The sequence below is a fragment of the Mesoplodon densirostris genome, chromosome 6, assembly GCF_025265405.1.
Source record: "Mesoplodon densirostris isolate mMesDen1 chromosome 6, mMesDen1 primary haplotype, whole genome shotgun sequence".
NCBI lineage: Eukaryota > Metazoa > Chordata > Mammalia > Artiodactyla > Ziphiidae > Mesoplodon > Mesoplodon densirostris.
The window spans coordinates 6,515,382-6,535,641 of NC_082666.1; the positions used below are offsets into that span (position 1 = coordinate 6,515,382).

Below are 20,260 nucleotides of genomic sequence, written 5' to 3' on the forward strand. Positions count from 1 at the left end.
CTTCTTATACCAACGCTAGGTAATGTGTTCAGAGTCTGGGGGTTGGGCAGCTCAAAAGCAGAATTCAGTCACTGAGAGGGATTTTCTCATTTAGGTTAAGAGAGGTGGACAGGCTCCAGTCTCTGAGCTGTCAGGTATGGCCCACCTGTGCCATTTTTCCTGAGATAGTTACACAGGTTGTGACGAGGAAAGAACAGGTCGGTTGACTCCTGGGCTGATTTAAAGCAGGTACTGTGTGATTAGAGAGGTGTGGCTTTGGAGTCAGATCCGAGCCCTGCTCACAGCTTTCTTAAGTCGTTGGACAAATCCGTTTGCCTCGGAGCCTCAGTTTTCTCATCTGTAAACTAGATTTTCTTCTAGCTTTTTTTCCCCTTCACTCGAATGAATGCAAGTTCACTGAAGGCAGGAATCACGTGTGCCTCATTTTTTTCTTGAATCCCCAGGATCGAGTCCATAGGCGATCCTCAAAATTATGAATGAATGAGGCTTCCCTGGTGGCGCAGTGGTTGAGAGTCCGCCTGCCGATGCAGGGGACACGGGTTTGTGCCCCGGTCCGGGAAGATCCCACATGCCGCGGAGCAGCTAGGCCCGTGAGCCATGGCTGCTGAGCCTGCGTGTCCGGAGCCTGTGCTCCGCAACGAGAGAGGCCACAACAGTGAGAGGCCCGCGTACCGCAAAAAAAAAAAAAAAATTATGAATGAATGAATGGAAATATCGTTACCTGGGAGAGACCTGACCAACACTACCTTGTCCAGGTGATGCAGGTCAACATCAACAGAAATCATGTTGACTGTATGTACCTTTGATATGATGTTATAAAAATAGCACTTTATCTCTGTAAAGTATATTCCTCCCTAAAACCCGTAACTCCAGTCTAATCATAAGGAAAGCATCAGACAAATTCCAATAGTTGGGGATCCTACAAAAGATTTGACCAGTACTCCCCCCAAACTCTCAAGGTCATCAAAACCAAGGAAAGTTTGAGAAACAGCCACAGCCAAGGGGAGCTAAGGAGACATGACAACTAAATATAATGTGGTATCTTGGATGGGATCCCGGATCACAAATAGGACGTTAGGTAAAACCTAAGGAAATATGAAGAAACTTTAGTTAGTTACAATCTAGCAATATAAGTTCATTAATTTTAACAAATGTAACATACTAATGTAAAATGTTAATAATAGGGGAACCTGTGCGGGCGGGGGTGTGGTAATATGGAACCTCTCTGTACTGTCCTGTCAACTTTTCTATGAATGTAAAACTGTTCCCAAAAATGTTTTATTAAAAAAAAAATTTGCCCCTCCAGCGGCCCCAGCGCCCAAAGCAGGCAAGGGCCGTGCCCCTCACAAAGATGGCGGCCGCCGGCGTCGGAGGAGGTCCGCCCGCTACAAAGATGGCGGCCCCCGGAGGGCGGGACCGGAAGTGCAGTCTGGCGGTAGCGCCGGTCTGCGGTAGGCGTGAGGACGCGCGGGTGGCGCGGGTCCGGGCATGAAGCTGGGCCGGGCCGCACTGGGCCTGGTGCTGCTGGCGCCGTTGGCGGTGCGGGCGGTGGAGCCCATCAGCGTGGGACTGGCCCTGGCCGGCGTCCTCACCGGCTACATCTCCTACCCGCGCCTCTACTGCCTGTTCGCCGAGTGCTGCAGCCAGAAGCGGAGCCTCAGCCGGGACGGTAGGATGGGGAAGGGTCTGGGGGCTGGTGCTAGGGCTGGGGCGGGGGTCAGAGGCTGGGGTCCAGGAGGCCCGGAAGCCCGGGGGGCGCTGGGGGCTGGTGCTAGGGCTGGGGCGGGGGTCAGAGGCTGGGGTCCAGGAGACCCGGAAGCCCGGGCAGGGCTGAGGCCAGCGGGGGCTGGACCCGGAACCGGAGTGCGGGATGGGGCCTGGCTCCTGGGCCACGGCCACAGGCAGACCGGACTTTGGTCGGAGACCTGCGGAGGCCAGCTGCTGTTTGGGCACCTTCGCTCAGAAACTGGGAGTGTGGACGATTGGAAACTAACTCCAGAGAGTTTTTACTCCTTCCTCGCCGGAGACGGGAAGGCTGGTGGGGACTCTAACGGCGCGGAGCAGTAAGGGCCGAACCGCCGCCCTTTTCCTGCCGGGCGTGGGGCGGGAGGGACCGAGCGGGGATGAGGGGCTCACGCTGGTGGCGGAGGCACTGGAGCCAAGGGTCTCTTCAGGAAGGAGGGCTCGGGAACGGGCAGGACTAGTAGAGGGAGGGCCTGCTGGACCCGCCGGTCACCTGGGCCAAGTGCTTACCTACATCCGCGTCTCACTAGACGCTTGAAGAGCTTAGCGGGCTTCGCTGACTTTCCCATGAGCCTGTAACCTGGGCTGCGTTTTGCCACGTGTGTCCCCCTCCTCCCCGCCTGACTGGCTTTGTTTTTCCCAGCGCTGCAGAAGGATCTGGACAGCAAGCTCTTTGGACAGCATCTTGCAAAGAAAGTCATCTTAAATGCTGTGTCTGGCTTCATAAGCAACCCGAAGCCCAAGAAACCTCTCACCCTCTCCCTACACGGGTGGACGGGCACCGGCAAAAATTTTGTCAGCAAGATCATCGCAGAGAATATTTACGAGGGTGGTCTGAACAGTGACTACGTCCACCTGTTTGTGGCCACACTGCACTTCCCTCACATCTCCAACATCACCCTGTATAAGGCAAGGGCCAAATTTCGGGATCCTTCCTGGATGATGCTGGGTTTGGGGTTTCTTTGTTGGGGAACGGGATTTGGAAATTCCGTGTTGAAATGAGTGAGCCCTGAAAATGCATCAGTTCCCCCTTTGAAAAGTGTGGAACTTACAGAGGGTTGGAGATGCAGGAAGCAATTATACCATCAAAGCTCGTGGTGGTTTCTGAAAACAGGCTCAGTGTGATATTAAGTGGGGTCGTAGGATTTGAGAGATGGACATAATCAAATCCAGTTTAAAGATCTTCAAATCTAACATGTTTTATAAAAGAGGAAATGTTTCTAGGGAGGCCTCAGTCTGCTTTTACGGTTTAACTCCCTATTTAACAGTCTGGCTTTGTTGGCAGGCACACCTGGATTTGAGCCCTAAGGCTCCTTGCAGCTGTGTAATTGTGGGAAAGTCACAAGACCTCCCTGAGACTCAGGTTCTTCATCTGTCAAATGGCAGTTGTGAGGATTTCTTGAGCTCTGTGTGTCAAGTATGTAACATGATGCCTGGCACATAAGCGTTCAAATCAATGTTAACTATTGCCTTTTTTAATCCTCACTTGTGCGAACACATTTTTCCCTTTGGCTTGGGAGAGCATCAGGGTCACCAACTGTCCAGGAGTTTCTGGGATGTGGGGCTTTCGGTGCTACAACTGAGAAAGTTCCAGGCAAATAGAGATGAGTTAGTCATCCTAGTTAGCATTCTGTCTTCACTGTTTAATAGCTGTGTGACTTTGAGCAAGTTACTTAACCTCTCTACACCTCAGTTTCCTCATCTGTGAAATAGGGAACACAGTAGTAACTACTATGGTGGGTTTTGGAAGGTCACAATAAAACATTGTATGAACGGTGCTTAGAACAGCATCTTAACCTGCAGTGAGTGCTCGATACATGTTCTCTGTTGTTGTCTGTAAGTGGGAGAAGCAGAATGGGAAGACCTTGGTTGCTGGAGCCTGCCAGACATGAAGGAATCCTTGTTTAAAAGGTGGTTCGCGGGGCTTCTCTGGTGGCGCAATGGTTGGGAGTCCGCCTGCCGACGCCGGGGACATGGGTTCGTGCCCCGGTCCGGGAGGATCCCACATGCCACGGAGCGGCTGGGCCCGTGAGCCATGGCCGCTGAGCCTACGCGTCTGGAGCCTGTGCTCCGCAACTGGAGAGGCCACAACGGTGAGAGGCCCGCGTACTGCAAAAAAAAAAAAAAAAAAAAAAAAAAGGTGGTTCGCTTTGTGGACTCTGGCAAGTCACTTCAGCTCCCCTAAGGTTCTCGTCCTGTAAACAGAGGTTAGTTCATACCTACAGAGCAGAGTTACTGCTTAAATATGTACCCATGGAACATTGTAACTGTGGTCCGAGTAGCCAAGCAAAACGCCAAATCATAAGAAGTCAAGAAGTCAAGTCATTGTAACTTACAGATTTTTCCTCAGAAACAGATAGCTAATTGTTTCTCCTTACACCCAGGAAAGACCTGTATAGAACCATAATTCAAATTTCTGATGTAAAGGGTCCTTTCTCGCTCTTATCTTGATTGTTTAATATAAGAAGTACCTAAATATGTTCTTAGGGAATGTTCCACTTAAGCAAATTTATTTCAGCAACCTCCAGGCATTGTTCCAGAAACTCAAGAGTGTTGCCTCACCACACTCATCCCCAAGTGTGTGTGCTCTGGAGTTCTCCTCACTTCCCCCATTGGAAAGTTAGAGCCCCTTCTCCAGGCTGATCTAAGGACTGAATGAGAAAAGAGGTTACTTGGTCTCTGCCTTCTTCCAAGAAGGCTGGTGTACACAGGATATGTATTAACATTGCCATTTTGATGACAAAGGCCCAACAACTCAGTGACACGGCATCGACGTGACATGTTGCAGGACAAGAATTACAATCAGAGTGTGGGGCCTTGGAATCAGGCAGGGTGGGATTCAGATCTTAGCTCTGTCACATACTAATTTTGTAATCTGGGGCAAATTTTGTAATCTCAGTTGACTATGCTCTCTGTGCTTCAGTTTTCTCATCTGTACAATGGGTATGATAATGCCTACTACATGGCGTTGTGGTGAGAAACAAAAGAGCTTATATAAAGTTCTTAGCACAGTGGGGAGCACACAGTAAGTAGTCCGTAAATGCAGCCTTTGTAGAGGCAGTCGTAGCGTTAATAATGCTCACTCTGGCGGTGTCACTCACACTTCTGAACATCTGTGTGTTGGCTCTTCCCCCTTGTCACTCAGGATCAGTTACAGTCGTGGATTCGCGGCAACGTGAGTGCCTGTGCGAGGTCCATCTTCATATTTGATGAGATGGACAAGATGCATGCTGGCCTCATAGACGCCATCAAGCCTTACCTAGACTATTATGACAACTTGGATGGGGTCTCCTATCAGAAAGCCATCTTCGTATTTCTCAGGTAAGGTCGGGGCTGGGACATGGTTTGAAGAGCTCTGAGCTCCAGCCTGGGGGCTTTGGGGAAAAGAACCCCAGTCCTTATTCACTAGCATTCTTTTGCAGCAATGCTGGAGCAGAAAGGATCACAGACGTGGCTTTAGACTTCTGGAGAAGTGGAAAGCAGAGGGAAGAAATCAAGCTCAGAGACATGGAGCATGCCTTGTCTGTGTCGGCCTTCAATAACAAGAACAGTAAGTGGGGGGGCTTCCCTGGTGGTCCAGTGGTTAAGACGCCGTACTTCCAATGCAGAGGCTGTGGGTTTGATCCCTGGTTGGGGAACTAAGACCCCACACACGGTGCAGTGCGGCCAAAAAAAAAAAAACGGTAAGCGAGGCCATCCATTCCCAGCACAACATCCCCCTACTTCATGATCCCGCGCCCCTAAGTTTTAAATTGACGACCTCACCATCACCTGGGGGCTGGTTAGAAATACCAATTCTCAGTCCCTTCCCCAGGCCTCCTGAGTCCAAATTCCTGAGGGAATCTGTGTTAATAAGCTCCAGGTGACTTTTACACATACGCAAGTCTGGGAGATGCTGTTTTAAAGAAATAGGGACATTGTTGATCATCAAGATCTTGAAAATTCGTTTCCTGGTTTTTTCAGCCAAATCATTTTCCTTTGTAAAAGCGGGTGGTGGAACAAGGAAGGCTGCTGGGGAGCCTCTGATGGAGGAGATGGGCCCATTAGATCCCTTTCTTTCTGCACATTAACCTAGAACCCTGAGGGTCTGTGCCCGAGAGTAACAGCCAAGCAGTGGTTGGGCCCCTGTTCTGTACTGGGCACTGTGTGAAACTCTCTACCTGCACGTTTCCTTTAATCTCCATAATTACCTCTTGGGGTAGAAACTACTGTTGTCCTCATTTTATAGATGGGGAAACTGAGGCTCAGAGAGAGAGAACCCTTGCCCAAGGACACACAGCCTATTAGGTATCTCTATTCCGGAGCATGAGCTTTTACTACCAAGCTTATTGCTTTGCCAGTGACCTGACACATTCACTTTTGACCTTGAACCCTTGGATGTGGAAAGACACCATGTTGGAGACTGACCCACTGGGTAAAATCCGTGAGCCATGTGGGTGGGTTGCTACCATTTGCCCAGGTTTGTTCTTGAAATTGTAAAACAGAAGGTCTCCTCTGAAACAGACTTGTCAAGAAATTCATAGCACTTCAGAGTTACATGAACAGTAATGGGGTACTTTATGTCAGTTCGTGCAAGTGGAATGTTAACGGTGAAAGACAAAATATTTTGTAGTGTGTTGAGTAGATTCTTGGCATGCCAGAAGTATGAACACATGCAGTAGAAGTCTCAGCCCCTGAATACCACAGCAAGTGCTTCTGGCCTAGAACCCACGCTGCAGGTTCCAGAGGGTTCCAGAGGATGAGCTTTGGATCTGGGCAGGCCTGGCTCAGCCACGTCCTGACTCCGGCCTTAGGCAGATGGCTGAACCCTTTCATTCGTTCACTCAACGTATTTGTTGAGCATCTACTAGGTGTCAGGCACGGGTCCAAGAACTGGGGACCCAGCAGTGAACCAAAACACAAATCCTCACTCTCGTGGAGTCTCTATCCTAATGATAACAAGTAAGGAGACGTGTCAGATGCTGGGACCCATATCTACGTAGAGGTAGAGATTTATCTTCCCCTTTTCCCACAATAGGGAAAAAGTAAACCAATAAATAGGGGTTGGGGGGTGTGGGACGAGGGTGAGCTGCAGTTTTATTTATTTTTTAATTTTTAAAATTAATTAATTTATCTTTGGCTGCGTTGGGTCTTTATTGCTGCACGCGGGCTTTCTCTAATTGCGGTGAGCAGGGGCTACTCTTCACTGTGGTGCGCGGGCTTCTCACTGCGGTGGCTTCTCTTGTTGCAGAGCACGGGCTCTAGGCGTGCGGGCTTCAGTAAGTTGTGGCACGTGGGCTTCAGTAGTTGTGGCTTGCGGGCTCGAGAGTGCAGGCTCAGTAGTTGTGGCGCACGGGCTTAGTTGCTCCGCGGCACGTGGGATCTTCCCAGACCAGGGATCGAACCTGCGTCCCCTGCACTAGCAGGCAGATTGTTAACCACTGCACCACCACGGAAGTCCCTGCAGTTTTAAATACAGTGGTCAGGGAAGGCTTACTGTGAGGGTGACATCTGGCCTGACCCGAGGAGTGAGGGAGCCATGTGGACACGGGAGGGAAAAGCACTTCATGGGAGGGAACAGCACACGCGAGAGCCCTGAGGCAGGAGTGTGCCTGGGCCAGGATGAACGCAGGGGACGGGAGGTCAGATGAGAGGTGGAGCTTGATGTGGGGTGCAGATCATGGAAGGCCTGGGGAACCACAGGAGGGCCTTGGGCTTGGCTCCAAGTGGAAGAGGGAGCCCCTGGAGGGTTTTGAGCAGACAGTTCCCTGATCGGACCTAGTTTTAACAGGACCACCTGGCTGCCGGGTGGAGAACAGACTGAAGGCAGCAGGGACGGGGAGGCCAGCGAGGAGCAGCTGCAACAACCTGGGGGGAGATGATGGCGGCTCGGTCCAGCGTGGCAGCCGTGGGGGAGGTGGGACACCGTCTGACTGGGATGTATTTTGAAGGTGGAAACAATAAGATTTCCTAAGGGACTGTGTGTGGGAATGAGAGAGACGAATCGAGAATCCGGCTTGAGCACTTGGCAGGGTGACACTGCCGTTTAGGGGACGGCCTGCAGGAGGAGGAGGAGGTTTGCAGAGAGGGTGGGAGATGAAGAGGGGCGTGTCTGGCAAGGGATGACTCATCTGAAGGCAGAGATGCGGAGCAGGTGGCTAAAGTTCCAGAACAGTTCCGGGGCAGGGGGTCAGGCTGAGGACGCAGACTGCGGAGTGGTCGGTCAGTGGTCGGTTGGTGGTTTGTAAAGTCACTCGCTCCACCTGAGCACTCTTCAGGGCCCCTGTGTGGCGGGTCCTTGGCATCCTGACTCCCTGGCTGATTAGCTTCCTGCTCTCCTTGCCTGATGGCCCCAGCTCAGTGCTCACAGGCCGCGGCACCACCTGGAATCGTCTGTTTACCAGGTGGCCGGTCCACGTCTGCCTGGCTCTCCTCCCTCCCCTGCCTCGGGCCTCAGGCGCACCTGGCACAGGGCAGGCCTGCCGGCGACGACCTGGCCAGGGCTGTCCGGCTCGGCGCTCCATGTGCTGCTTTCCCACGGCCACAGACTCCACCGCATCCAGGCAGTCAGATGTTTATTGAGCACCAGCTGTGTGCAAAGCACCGTTGGGCAAGAAAAGAATAAACCCCAGATGTGATTGATAGTAAAAAAAGTATATTTGGTCTTCATCCGCATTTTCTGGCCCAGAGCTCCTAAAACCCTTGGAGTTTCAAAATGATAAGAGCCATAATGGTGTCTTTGATATTCCTAACAAACCCCTTTCAATCACATCAGAGTTTGTGTTAATGAGTGACTTTTGGAAAATAACCAGGGTCGGGGGTGGCTTCCAGGGGAACCAACCCTTGATCGGAGGGTTGGAACTTTCCGTCTCCAGCCCTTGTAGACCTCCCAGGAGGGAAGAGGGGCTGAAGGTTGCATCAGTCACCAGTGGCCAGTGATTTAATCAACCGTGCCTATGTAAAGAATTTTCCATGGAACCCCTAAAGGACAGGGTTTGGAGAGCTTCCAGGTTGGTGAGCACGTGGAGATCTGGGGCGAGTGATGCGCTCAGAGGTCATGGAAGGGTCACGCCCCTTCCCACATACGTTGCCCTGTGCATCTCTTCCAGCTGGCTGTTTCTGAGTTATATCCTTTTATAATCAACCGGTAATCTAGTAAGAAAATGTTTCTCTGAGTTTCTTTGAGCTGCTCTAGCAAATTAATTGAACCCAAGGAGGGGGTCATTGGAACCTCAGAAGCACAGGTGACAACCCGAACTTTTGGTTGGTGGCCGAAGGAGGGGACGGTCTTGTGGGGCTGCTTCCTTAACCTGTGGGATCTGATGGAGTCTCCAGGTAGAGAGTGTCAGAATTGAGCTGAAAGCAGGTGGGCTCAGAGAACCTCTTGGTGGTGTGGGGGGAAATACAGGATGGACTTGATGTCGGAGGCAAACCAGGATTAAGGCACAGGGGTGAAGTGGCAAGGCGGAAGGGAAACCCTCCTCAGAAAGAAACGCTGAGTGTGATCCAGTGGGTGCTGCGTCATCTCCAAAGGGGAAGTGGGAGGGTCAAGAGGCCGGGAATCTTGGAGGACCCGAGACTGGGCAGAGGCAGGCCTCATCCAGGGAAAGTGCGAGCCCTGTGGCCGTAACAGAGCGCTGTCTTCACACATTACTGAGGATTCTAGCTTTTGGTCCCGCAAACACTCTGGAGGGTCGGGACATGCCAGCAGCCGCAGTGGGTCTCTACCGTGTTGCTAATCCCAGCCGCTGGAACCCCAGCCAGTCGCAAATTTCCAAGATGCGGGAGTGCTGGTCCTTCCCTGGGGACTCTTCTTCTCACCTTTCACTTTCTGTGAAGCTGCTCCCTTTCCTACTCGGCCTGCTTGCTTATTCCAGGGTGGGTGGTGAGCCCCTTTCCCACTTCAGATCCTTTTTTTTTTTCATATCTAAAAATTTTAATAAATGCATAGGAAGGGTACCCGCCTGAGATCTTAGCGATCCCATCTCGAGAGGCCTCCCTGCCCACTGCGGCATCACCCTGCCCTTGGCTTTCACAGGAGCGTCACCCCTCGCGGTTGCCCTGGGTGAGCTCCCTGGCTAGTCTGACTGCTCATTAGGCTGTGAGCCCCATGAGGGCAGGTGCGGGGCTCCACCTCATGGCTGACACCCAGCAGATGTGTGTGGACAGGTGGATAGGTGGGTGGACAATGGATGAACAGCACCTTTTTCTTTTCCCCAGGTGGCTTCTGGCACAGCAGCTTAATTGACCGAAATCTCATTGATTATTTTGTTCCCTTCCTCCCCCTGGAATATAAACACCTAAAAATGTGCATCCGAGTCGAAATGCAGTCCCGAGGCTACGAAGTTGACGAGGACATTGTAAGCAGAGTGGCCGAGGAGATGACATTTTTCCCCAAAGAGGAGAGAGTTTTCTCTGACAAAGGCTGCAAAACTGTGTTCACCAAGTTAGATTATTACTACGATGACTGATGGCACCAGAGATGTCGCTTCCCGCATCCCCGCTCTGGTCCCGGAAGAGGAGTAAAATGAATTATCCCGGTGTGACAGGACAGGCACTTTCCTGGGCGTTATTTTCATCCGGCAGGGCCTGTGGGCCGTCGGTGACGCATCACAGGTGGAAACAGCCCCAGAGCCTGCAGAAGCAGGAGCAGCCAGCCGCCAGGCCTCATGGTTTTTTAAAAATCATGTTTTAATTTCAAGTGTTTCTGTTTCAAGGAAGGATGAATCAGTTTTACTGAAAATGTGATAATTTTATTTAAAATGGTTTTTAACATTATGAAGAAACTTTTCAGACTCTTAAGTTGTTGGCTTTGTGTGTGTTTTTACGTTCCTGTCATTCAAACATACACTGTGATGTCTTTACTGCTAAAAAGCCTGAGTCCTCGGCCTGTCTTCTGTAGGATGGTGTCGCTGTACTGGGGACGGAGGCTCTAGCAGTGAGCCGATCTGTCCCAGGATGACCGTCGCAAGGGCAGGGTTTATAGAAGGACAAATGTGTAAGGGGACACACTCAGGCCCGTCACAGACAAGACCTAAATGTCCTCCCCAAGAGTTTTCGTCACAGTAGCATTGTGAACTGTGGGAATGATCTTAGTAACGTCATGAACAATTTGTTAGAAACAGAATCTCCTCGAAAGAAAAGCATCTGCAGCTTGTCACTGGCCGGTCAGTCAGCTTTGCAAAGGCCCTTCTCTTCTTTCCATTCCTAAATGAGCCGCACGCTCTGTACCAGGTTTTGCCATATTTTCTTAAAACCTTCCTCACTGATTACTAATTTTCATTATATTGAATCAGAACTCCCCAAACCTCTAGGGAAGCTCAGCTGCCCCCCAGGATGCTGAGAACAGTGTTTTTATTTATTAATGCAAACAGCTACCATTTTACAATAAAATTGTGTATGATTTGTGAATATATTTTTTTAATTTATTTTTTTTTTATTTTTGGCCACATTGGGTCTTTGTTGCTGTGTGCAGGCTTTCTCTAGTTGCAGCGAGCGGGGGCTACTCGTCATTGCAGTGTGCAGGCTTCTCATTGTGGTGGGTTCTCTTTGTTGTGGAGCACGGGCTCTAGGCACGTGGGCTTCAGTAGTTGTGTCACTCAGGCTCAGAAGTTGTGGCTTGCAGGCTCTAGAGCGCAGGCTCAGTAGTTGTGGCACATGGGCTTAGTTGCTTTGCAACATGTGGGATCTTCCCGGACCAGGGCTCGAACCTGCGTCCCCTGCGTTGGTAGGCAGATTTTTTTTTTAAAATAAATTTTATTTATTTATTTATTTATTTATTTATTTATTTATTTATTTATAAACACTCATGTGACTTGCTTTTGTTTTTAATTAAAAATTTTTTTTATTATACTTTTGGCTGCATTGGGTCTTCGTTGCAGTGCGTGGGCTTCTCATTGTGGTGGCTTCTCTTGTTGTGGAACACAGACTCTAGGCGTGCAGGCTTCAGTAGTTGTGGCACGCAGGCTCAGTAGTTGTGGCTCGCGGGCTCTAGAGCACAGGGTCAGTAGCTGTGGCGCATGGACTTAGTTGCTCCGCGGCATGTGGGATCTTCCTGGACCAGGGCTCAAACCCGTGTCCCCTGCGTTGGCAGGCGGAGTCTTAACCACTGCGCCACCAGGGAAGTCCCTAAGCTGTGAATTTAGACCTAACAGTGCAGCCCAGGCTGGAATGGAGGAGAGTGTGACACGGACTCCGAGGACCTTGGCAGCTCCGGCTCCTTGCTCAGCTGCCCGTGGGGTCCCACTCCATCAAGGGGGCCCCTGGAGCTCCCGACACTCAGCTGTGGAGTTCATTCAAGTCTACAGACATACCTCCCGCTGAGAAGCCGGCCAGGAGTACAGAGCAGTGTCGGAATGTAAACACACCTTGTTTTGTGCAACACACCTTTGTGCCTACGAGGGCTGCTGAGGGCCGCTGTGGGATACGAGCATCTGCACAGTGCTCGCAGGGGCAGTTATTAGCAGGCACAGAAGATGGGTTGGACCCCTCTGCCTCATGGCTACCCACCCGCCCAGGCCCCCTAAGGCAGCACGGAACATAGGAAAGTGCTTGATGTTGACCTGAAGCTGGCCTGTTGTCACGGCCCCGGGGGTAACGGAGTAGGGCAAACCGTTCATCTGAAAATGGCAGCCCCAGCACCTGGGAGTCCCTAATTAGGGAACACAGGGGTCCCCTGACTCCCCTTGGAAAGTTCAGTCTTTGAGGTGAGTCAGCATGGGGTGAAGTAGAAGCGACATTAGCCTGAGACCCAGACGGAGAAGGGCAGCCTCATGGGATGAGCACCTCCAACTGGGAACTTACAGGAGTGGGTGACGTGGTGGCGAAGAGGGTCTCAGCTTTCTAGAAAGGGCTCCATCCTCAGTCCTGGGAAGAGCTGGTGTTAACAAATCACTGTCTGAAGATAAGAGCCCAGGTTAAGGGATTAAGCTGAAATCTGGTTAACATAACAAGGATTTCATTATTTACCACTTCAGGGCAGGCAAGACCAGGCAAGTAGGTTTCCCGGTCTGAGCTCGGCCTTGCTTAGGTTCAGAATGGCAGCCGTGAGTCACGTTTGAGTGCCTCAGTTTCCTTCCTACGTTAATTTTAGGAGAATATATTTGTTAGGAAGACAACCAGCTCTTTCTGATGATATTTTCATCCATGAAAACTCGATGGAGTAGAACCCATCATCTAATCCAATTTAACTTTGTATTTGTTTGGGGATAACAGCCTTTAAGGTAAATGTTTTTTTAAGGTCTAATACTTTTTTTTTTTAATTTTATTTATTTTTGGCTGCGTCGGGTCTTTAGTTCCAGCGTGCGGGCTTCTCTCTGATTGTGGCACACGGGCTTAGTTGTCCTGCGGCATGTGGGATCTTAGTTCCCCAACTAAGGATCAAACCCACGTCCCCTGCACTAGAAGGTAGATTCTCCACTGCTGGACCATCAGGGAACTCCCTAAGGTAAATACTGATTCTTTATGAGGTAAAGAATGCCACCCAGGGCTTCCCTGGTGGCGCAGTGGTAGAGAGTCCGCCTGCCAATGCAGGGGACACAGGTTCGTGCCCCGGTCTGGGAAGAACCCGCATGCCCTGGAGCAGCTGGGCCTGTGAGCCATAAAAAAAAAAAAAAAAAAAAAAAAAAGAATGCCACCCAGCGTGTCCAGGGTACGGTGAGCCTAAAGACACCTGACTTATCGAAGAGCCTTTATTCTAAGCTCAGACTTTTCAGAGCTACCAAATAAACCAGAGACAAAATCTGCAAGTGGCATCTCACATGATAAAATGTAGGCTTTATTATTTGACATTCAGTAGGTCAATTTAAGTTTGTCTGCATCTTACGTGGGGTGGGGATACTGGGCCATGAGCAGCTGTGGCCTTTTCAAGTTACAAATCAGTTAACAGCAGTCCAAAGGTAACCAACGTGTGTTGAGTTTATTGCATCATAACAAAAAATCTTATCTCCTCCTGACCAGACACCCAAAAGGTGACAAAAGAAACATAACTTAGCTCCAACTTGAGAACATGTACTAAAAATTTTAAGCCTCACCTTGGCTTTTTTTTTTTTTTTTTTTTTTTTGCGGTACGCGGGCCTCTCACTGTTGTGGCCTCTCCCGCTGCGGAGCGCAGGCTCCGGACGCACAGGCTCAGCGGCCATGGCTCATGGGCCCAGCCGCTCCACGGCATGTGGGATCTTCCCGGACCGGGGCACGAACCCGTGTCCCCTGCATCGGCAGGCGGACTCTCAACCACTGCGCCACCAGGGAAGCCCCACCTTGGCATTTTTTAAAGACTAAGTATGATCCTCTATAAGGCATTGCCATGTGGGAGGAACATTCATTCTGCCACATCTTATATAGAAAAAAGCTGCATGTTCTCATCACATGTCTGCAGTTGCATTGCAACTACAAGATAGAATGATCCACACTGGCTGGAATGGAAGTCGTATTTCCCAGTGGCCAGGGCAGCCCAGCCTGACAGTGCCATACAGGGTATCATTCTCAGATGACACCCAGGATCAGCCACAACCTTAAGAGTATCTGATAAAGGAATAGGCAATTATTCCTTCCCATGTTTTAAAATGAGCAATGTCCCACATTTCTATTATCTAAGATTCAGAAGAACATTATAAAAAATATACATATCCTTGAAAACTCGAGCACTTCTAGTGTCCAGTACTTCCACTTTAGCAACGAGAACGTGCAAGCTGACCGTTCAGTCGGCACGTGTCATCCGTGGAGAAGGACTCTGTCCTACGGATTTCAAATGGTTCTGTGCAGTCAAGTGAGAGACTGACCCACGTGTAAACTTTAACAGACAAACATTTCACCGTGGGAGCCAAGGACTCAAAGCCAACAGTCGCGTTCTGATCTGACTTCAGGGATGATATGGCTGGGGGGACATCTAGCCGGGGCTGAAGTTAAGGAGTAGAGGTGGTACAAGGAAGGCAGCGATCGGTACCAAGTAAGAGTTGGGAGAAGGAATTCCATGACCAGGGCTGTCATCAGCAGCAAAGCCACGGACAGACGGAGAGGTCCTGCCTGTCCTGCCTGGCTGCAGGGCCCTGGCGTGGAGCCCCCATGCCACACACAGGCGGTTCCCCCAGCTGCGTGCTCGGCCTGTGGGCCCAGGTCCTCCCACACGACACTGCCTGAAGGTGCCACCGATTTTACCTGAAAATACTTCAAGTCAGTGAACGCGCTCCGTAAAAAAAAGAACTAGAGCAGAAGAATGCTTCTGGCAGGTGAAAACCCAGCGCTCCCCGGATTGCAGCGGGGCCCTTGAACTCCTTCAGTTCAGCTTCTGAGGTGTGGGTACCGTTGGGTCAGAAAGAGTCCTTGGTCTCACTCACAAAGCTGTTTTCAAGGCACTTCTGTCATTCTGTCAAGGTCAGTTAAGTGGTAGTGGCAGGGGAGGGGAGGGACTTCAAAAGTTCATCTTCAACCACAATGAACAGCTGGGTTGCTGTCCTGTTGCAAAATGACAAGTACCCTTAACAGATGAGCATCATTTCAAAAATCAACCCTTAGAAGCTTCCATGTCCCGCAAGTCCACAGGTGCAAATGTGTAAACCCTGAAGAGGTCTTCAAAGTGCTTGGAAAGGCCAGGCCCCGAGTTCCCTGGGCTCCCAGCCGCATCTCACCCCATCTGGATGAGAGTTCAGTGAAAATCCAGCCGTGACTGCACTGTCTTGCAGCCCTTGTCTGAGTAGATTTTCTCGTCTTTAGGGAAAAACGTCATTTCCTCTGCCACCCTGGTGACGACGTCTTCGTCGACGGCAGAACCACGGGCCTTCATCTCTGCCCGCACGCACATCTTCACGTGGCTGTACTCCAGGGGCAGGAAGGGGATGAAGTAGTCGATGAGGTTCCTGTCTATCAGTCCACTGTGCCACAGGCCACCTGGGAAACAAGGCACAGCTGGGTTTCTCGCCTGTTCCTGTCCCTGTCACCCGGCCAAGCTCGCTGCTCTAACAGGGCCCAGCACATGCTTCACGTCTGTAGCCCTCAAGATTCTCTTTTGGTCAAGCGTGATGTAAGGACCGGTTGGCTACCCCTGCTAACTAGCTTCTAGAATAGAATGCCCTCCGAAAAAGTCCCTACTTCAACCAAGGCACGGAGGCGAGCAGATTCTGTGGTTTCGTGAGAGGCTTAAAGAGAGACACGTGACCGCGGGCAGGGTGAGGGCTCCTCGCCAGGGGCACTCACTGTGTTTGTTATTGAAGACCCCAACAGACAGCACGGGCTCCAGGTCCTTCAGCTGGATGTCTTCCCTCTTCCTCCCTGCCCGCCAAAAGTCAAGGGCCGTCTTAGTTATGAGGTCCCCGCCTGCATTGCTGAGTTGGCCAAAGAAACGAAGATTAAAATCACACATTAAGACTTCTCTATGACATATACACACTACTATACATAAAATAGATAACTAATAAGAACCTACTGTATAGCACAGGAACTCTACTCAATACTCTGTAATGACCTATATGGGAAAAGAATCTAAGAGTGGATATATGTATACATAAAACTGATTCACTTTCCTGTACAGCAGAAACTAACACAACATTGTAAATCAACTATACTCCAATAAAAATTAATTAAAAATAAAAAGACTTCTCTAATCAGGAAACGTACCTGCTCTAAGTTTATTCTTTTTTTTTCAGTTTCTATGCGGTTTTTTTTTTTTTTTTTTTTTGATGTGGACCATTTTTAAAGTCTTTATTGAATTTGTTACAATACTGCTTCAGTTTTCTTATGTTTTGGTTTTTTGGCCACAAGGCATGTGGGATCTTAGCTCTCCAATCAGGGATCGAACCTGCACCCCCTGCACTGGAAGGCGAAGTCTTAACCACTGGACCGCCAGGGAGGTCCCTATACAGCTTGTTTCAAAGTCAAATATATAAGCCAGTCTATATGTATTAAAGGGTTGTAATGACTTCTTACAAATGTCATATATCATCAGGAAACACTTGAGTTTTCTAATATGGAATCAGATTGTGATATTTCTCTAAGGTTTATTCTTAACCAAGGAATATTTACTAAGTGTTACTAGACAAAAAAAATAGCACCTGCCCTCAGGAACTGAAAATCTTTTCAGAACTTGGTGTGTCATGCTACAACTTTTTTTTTTTTTTAATTATTTATTTATTTTTGGCTGCGTTGGGTCTTCGTTGCTGTGCGTGGGCTTCTCATTGCAGTGGCTTCTCTTATTGCGGAGCACGGGCTCTAGGCACGCAGGCTTCAGTAGCTGTGGCTCGAAGGCTCTAGGGCACAGCCTCAGTAGTTGTGGCGCACGGGCTTAGTTGCTCTGCGGCATGTGGGATTTTCCTGGACCAGGGCTCGAACCCATGTCTCCTGCATTGGCAGGCGGATTCTTAACCACTGCGCCACCAGGGAAGTCCGCTACAACTTTTTATAACCCTCAGAGACAACATGTGCAGGTAATGAAATTACCTGTTATCTACTATTTCCTTCATTTGTTTCCTCCTTCCCCTGCTCTGTACCATGCTGACACTAGCAACCCCAAAGTAAAAGAAGTCCGCAAGTCACTTTTGCCAGGCTGGCACTTTTGTCCCTGGCACCTGCTGAGGTTGCCAGGACCTCCTTCTAGCCCTGGCAGAATGAAGGGCTGTGTGCCCTCAGAGAAACACCTCCCACTGACCTGAGAAAGATGAAGATGGCCTTCCGGTAAGACACGCCATCAATCTGCTCGTAGTAATCTAGGAATGGCTTGATTGCATCAATGAGCCCCGGGTGCAATTTATCCATCTCGTCAAATATGAACACGGAGCTCGCACATGCACTCACGTTACCCCGAATCCACCTCCGTAACTGGTCCTACACCAACCATAAGAGAAGAAATAGGATGCAGGGACTCAAAAGATAGGCCCAGGGGAGCAGGGGCGCTCCACTGTTCCTCATGCTCAGGAAGGTGAAAAATCAGAGCTCTCTGGGGTTTAACAAAGAAAACTCGCACCCTAACCTCCACTCACTGGCTGAGAGCTTTTCCAAAACTTCATCTATAAGAAGTGGAAACTGGCAGAGATAGGTGCTAAAATGCAAATAAGTGTTTTCCTAACTCAAATGACGTGCCAAATGTGACTTTTTAAAGGTATCGGGGTCTAAGATACGTGAATATTGATCATTTCACTGTTCACCAACCTGTCATCTTCATCTCCCTAGGGCTGGGAATCTCATGTTAATTTTACCAGACATACTGAGGAATAAGAAACTAGACTAAGACCGGCACAGCATCCCAAGACCAGTGCCTTTTACTGGTGCAGTGAACAAAGGTGCTGACCTAGATGACATTTCATGAAAAGCGTTTGTTCGTGTATTTCTAGGGATTTATGACAGAATTTGGTAAATAAGAAAATCATTCTCTCTTTTTGGCAGTCTTCCCTGTCTTACAGTTTATGGGGCAAATATCCACTTTCACTTCCTTGTTCAGTTTCTATTCCTTATTTCAGTCCCCACCTAACAGCAGGAACACTAACTTTCACAAGGACGTCCATTTAAATGAGAGCCCTACGGGACGACTTAACACAGCAATGCCAAGAATGGGAAGGATGGGAGGAACAAAGGAAGTGAACGCTATTGAGGAGAAACAAAATCGTCTGGTCTCCACTGCTAACCGCAGAGGCCAAGCTGAAGCTGCATCATAGGAGGAGCCTTACATGAAGTCGTGTCCAAGCAAATCGCATGACCTGCTCCACTTAACCAAGGGCTGTGATGGGGATACTGAAGATACGCACCGCGCAACACAGCTACCCTGTGGACTGGGAGTCAGGAGATTTGGGTCCCGGTTTCTGATTTGCACAAAAATTCTAAGGAGCAAGTCGCCTTGCCGCTCTTGGCTCCATCTTTTAATGGAAATAACATCACCTACCCAGCTGTATTATTTTGGAATCAGCGAGAAAAAAAAGTTGCAGGAGAGCTCTGCAGATGGCAAAGGGTTACCAGGGTGGGGGAAGTGTGCAGGGGCCTGGGGCTACGGGAGTGCAAAGGAAAGCAGCAGAGGCCGGAGTCAGGGAGCAGGTCGCCCGGACGGGTCCGAGAGGCCAGGGGACGGGATAACAGAATTCCTTGCCTGGTACAGTTTTATGTGCTGCTCGTGAGGAAAGTGCAGGGTCGACACAAACAGGTGGACAAAGTCGCTCTTGAGACCTTTTGGGTGAAGATTTTCAGCCACAATTTGGCTGACAAAATTCTTGCCCGTGCCAGCCCAGCCGTGTAAGGAAAGGGTCAGTGGTTTCTTGGGATTTTTGTTGTTCCTGAAGCCAGTCAGCGCCTTGAGAATCACCGCTGTGGCCAGATGCTGCCCAAAGAGCTTCTCCTCCAAATTCAGCTTGAGGGCTGCAGGAGCCAGCCCGGGAACAAGAGAGAAAAACACACATTAAACGTGCACCAGAAAAGCAGCACTCTCCCCAGCTGGCCAAAGTGAGAGGCACAGGTTAGCAAGTGGTCCAGCAGGGTCTCTGCCAAACCCCAGGGTTAGCGCCGAGGCAGAACCACACGGGCTGCAGTCACACGACGCCACTTCCAAGGAAATGGACTAGAAAAGGAAGCCAAATGTGTTCGTTCATCCAAGGATTGGCCCTCTCTTGACTCAGCTGCTTGCTATTTCCCCAGCCACCCCTTCCGGCTTGTAAGAAAACCGAGGGCCAAATGTGGGCTTTCTGGGCAGACGCTGCACATCTGAAAACTACTTAACAGGGGTGACATGGCGCCGAAGGGCTGCTGCTTTCAGTTTCTTCTTACTGTCATCCCAACGCATCCAAACTTTTAGAAAGGAACTTGGGCAGAGCCCCACGATCCGGAGAATCTGTCTCCGAAGACACGGCTTCCGAGGCTGGAGTCCGGACCGAGGCCCCAACCCTCCTCCTTCCCACCCCACCTCAGGGTAAGCGCGGGGTGCCGGGCGCTGGCGCCCGCGCCCCTCGAGCCCCTCCGGGGCAGACCCGCCGTACCCGACGCGTTGAGCGGCTGCTCTTCTCGGCAGCACTCGGCGAAGCGGCAGTACAGGTCCTTGTACGACAGGTAGCCGGTGAGGGCCGACGCGGCCCCGATGGCGATGCCCAAGCTGATAGGGTCGAACGCCGCCGCCACGTGGGCCTCCAGCAGCAGCCGCAGCGCCGCGGCGACCCAGAACAGCCCAGCCGGATGCATCGCCCAGCTCGCAACCAGCCACAGCCGCTGCTAGGGCCGCCCGGGCGGCCGAGTTTGGGGACGAACTTCCGATCCGTGCGTCACCTCCGCCCGCAGGCCACCCCCAACACACCGTGGGAAGGCCTTGTTGGCGAGGGGCGTGGCTCCGCGCCACCATCTTTGCGAGAGCCACGGAAAGGGGTAGTGACTCTCTCAGCTGCAGGTGAAACGCACGGCTAGCTTTTACGGTTTCTTTTTCTTAAGAGCTTCTCAGATCCTTCACGCTTTGCTTTGTCATCCCTCTCTTCACGTCCCCTGGAGCTATCGTGAGCCTTTCTCAAGTCTCCCCATCCTGCCTGCCTTCCTGAAACAGTTGCAGGGTGCTCTGGGTGCCTGGCCCCAGGCTGAGCACTGG

At 50.6% G+C, this 20,260-nt stretch overlaps 2 protein-coding genes across 4 annotated transcripts; one reads left to right on the forward strand and one right to left on the reverse strand.

The window, feature by feature from the left end:
• Nucleotides 1–1,438: 1,438 nt before the first annotated feature.
• TOR1A (torsin family 1 member A) lies at nt 1,439–10,524 on the forward strand. Of its 3 annotated transcripts, XM_060100698.1 has the most exons (5): nt 1,439–1,669; nt 2,387–2,652; nt 4,889–5,064; nt 5,166–5,293; nt 9,943–10,524. In XM_060100698.1, the coding sequence occupies exons 1-5, from the start codon at nt 1,489–1,491 to the stop codon at nt 10,191–10,193; spliced, it is 1,002 nt and encodes a 333-aa protein (XP_059956681.1). In that variant the 5' UTR covers nt 1,439–1,488; the 3' UTR covers nt 10,194–10,524. The 3 variants fall into 3 exon arrangements, with proteins under 3 accessions (XP_059956681.1, XP_059956682.1, XP_059956683.1); XM_060100699.1 differs by lacking the exons at nt 5,166–5,293; nt 9,943–10,524 and adding an exon at nt 3,655–3,836 and having other exon boundaries at nt 4,889–4,966; XM_060100700.1 differs by lacking the exons at nt 4,889–5,064; nt 5,166–5,293; nt 9,943–10,524 and adding an exon at nt 3,585–3,667.
• Nucleotides 10,525–13,470: 2,946 nt separating this feature from the next.
• Nucleotides 13,471–19,933, reverse strand: LOC132491850 (torsin-1B). Its single transcript, XM_060100841.1, has 5 exons — nt 19,668–19,933; nt 18,788–19,053; nt 17,360–17,535; nt 15,913–16,040; nt 13,471–15,606 (listed from the first exon to the last, which is right to left on the reverse strand). Exons 1-5 carry the CDS (start codon nt 19,864–19,866, stop codon nt 15,365–15,367), a joined length of 1,011 nt encoding a protein of 336 aa, XP_059956824.1. The 5' UTR covers nt 19,867–19,933; the 3' UTR covers nt 13,471–15,364.
• Between the last annotated feature and the right edge of the window lie 327 nt (nt 19,934–20,260).

Excerpts from the sequence above, each read along its gene's own strand:
- TOR1A (XM_060100698.1), top strand. The coding sequence starts at position 1,489 with ATGAAGCTGGGCCGGGCCGCACTGGGCCTGGTGCTGCTGGCGCCGTTG. Across the intron at positions 5,065-5,165 it reads GCCATCTTCGTATTTCTCAG|CAATGCTGGAGCAGAAAGGA; the intron begins GTAAGGTCGGGG and ends ATTCTTTTGCAG. Across the intron at positions 5,294-9,942 it reads GGCCTTCAATAACAAGAACA|GTGGCTTCTGGCACAGCAGC; the intron begins GTAAGTGGGGGG and ends TCTTTTCCCCAG.
- LOC132491850 (XM_060100841.1), bottom strand. The coding sequence starts at position 19,866 with ATGCATCCGGCTGGGCTGTTCTGGGTCGCCGCGGCGCTGCGGCTGCTG. Across the intron at positions 19,054-19,667 it reads GCAGCCGCTCAACGCGTCGG|CCCTCAAGCTGAATTTGGAG; the intron begins GTACGGCGGGTC and ends TGGCTCCTGCAG. Across the intron at positions 15,607-15,912 it reads GGTCTTCAATAACAAACACA|GTGGCCTGTGGCACAGTGGA; the intron begins GTGAGTGCCCCT and ends CTTGTTTCCCAG.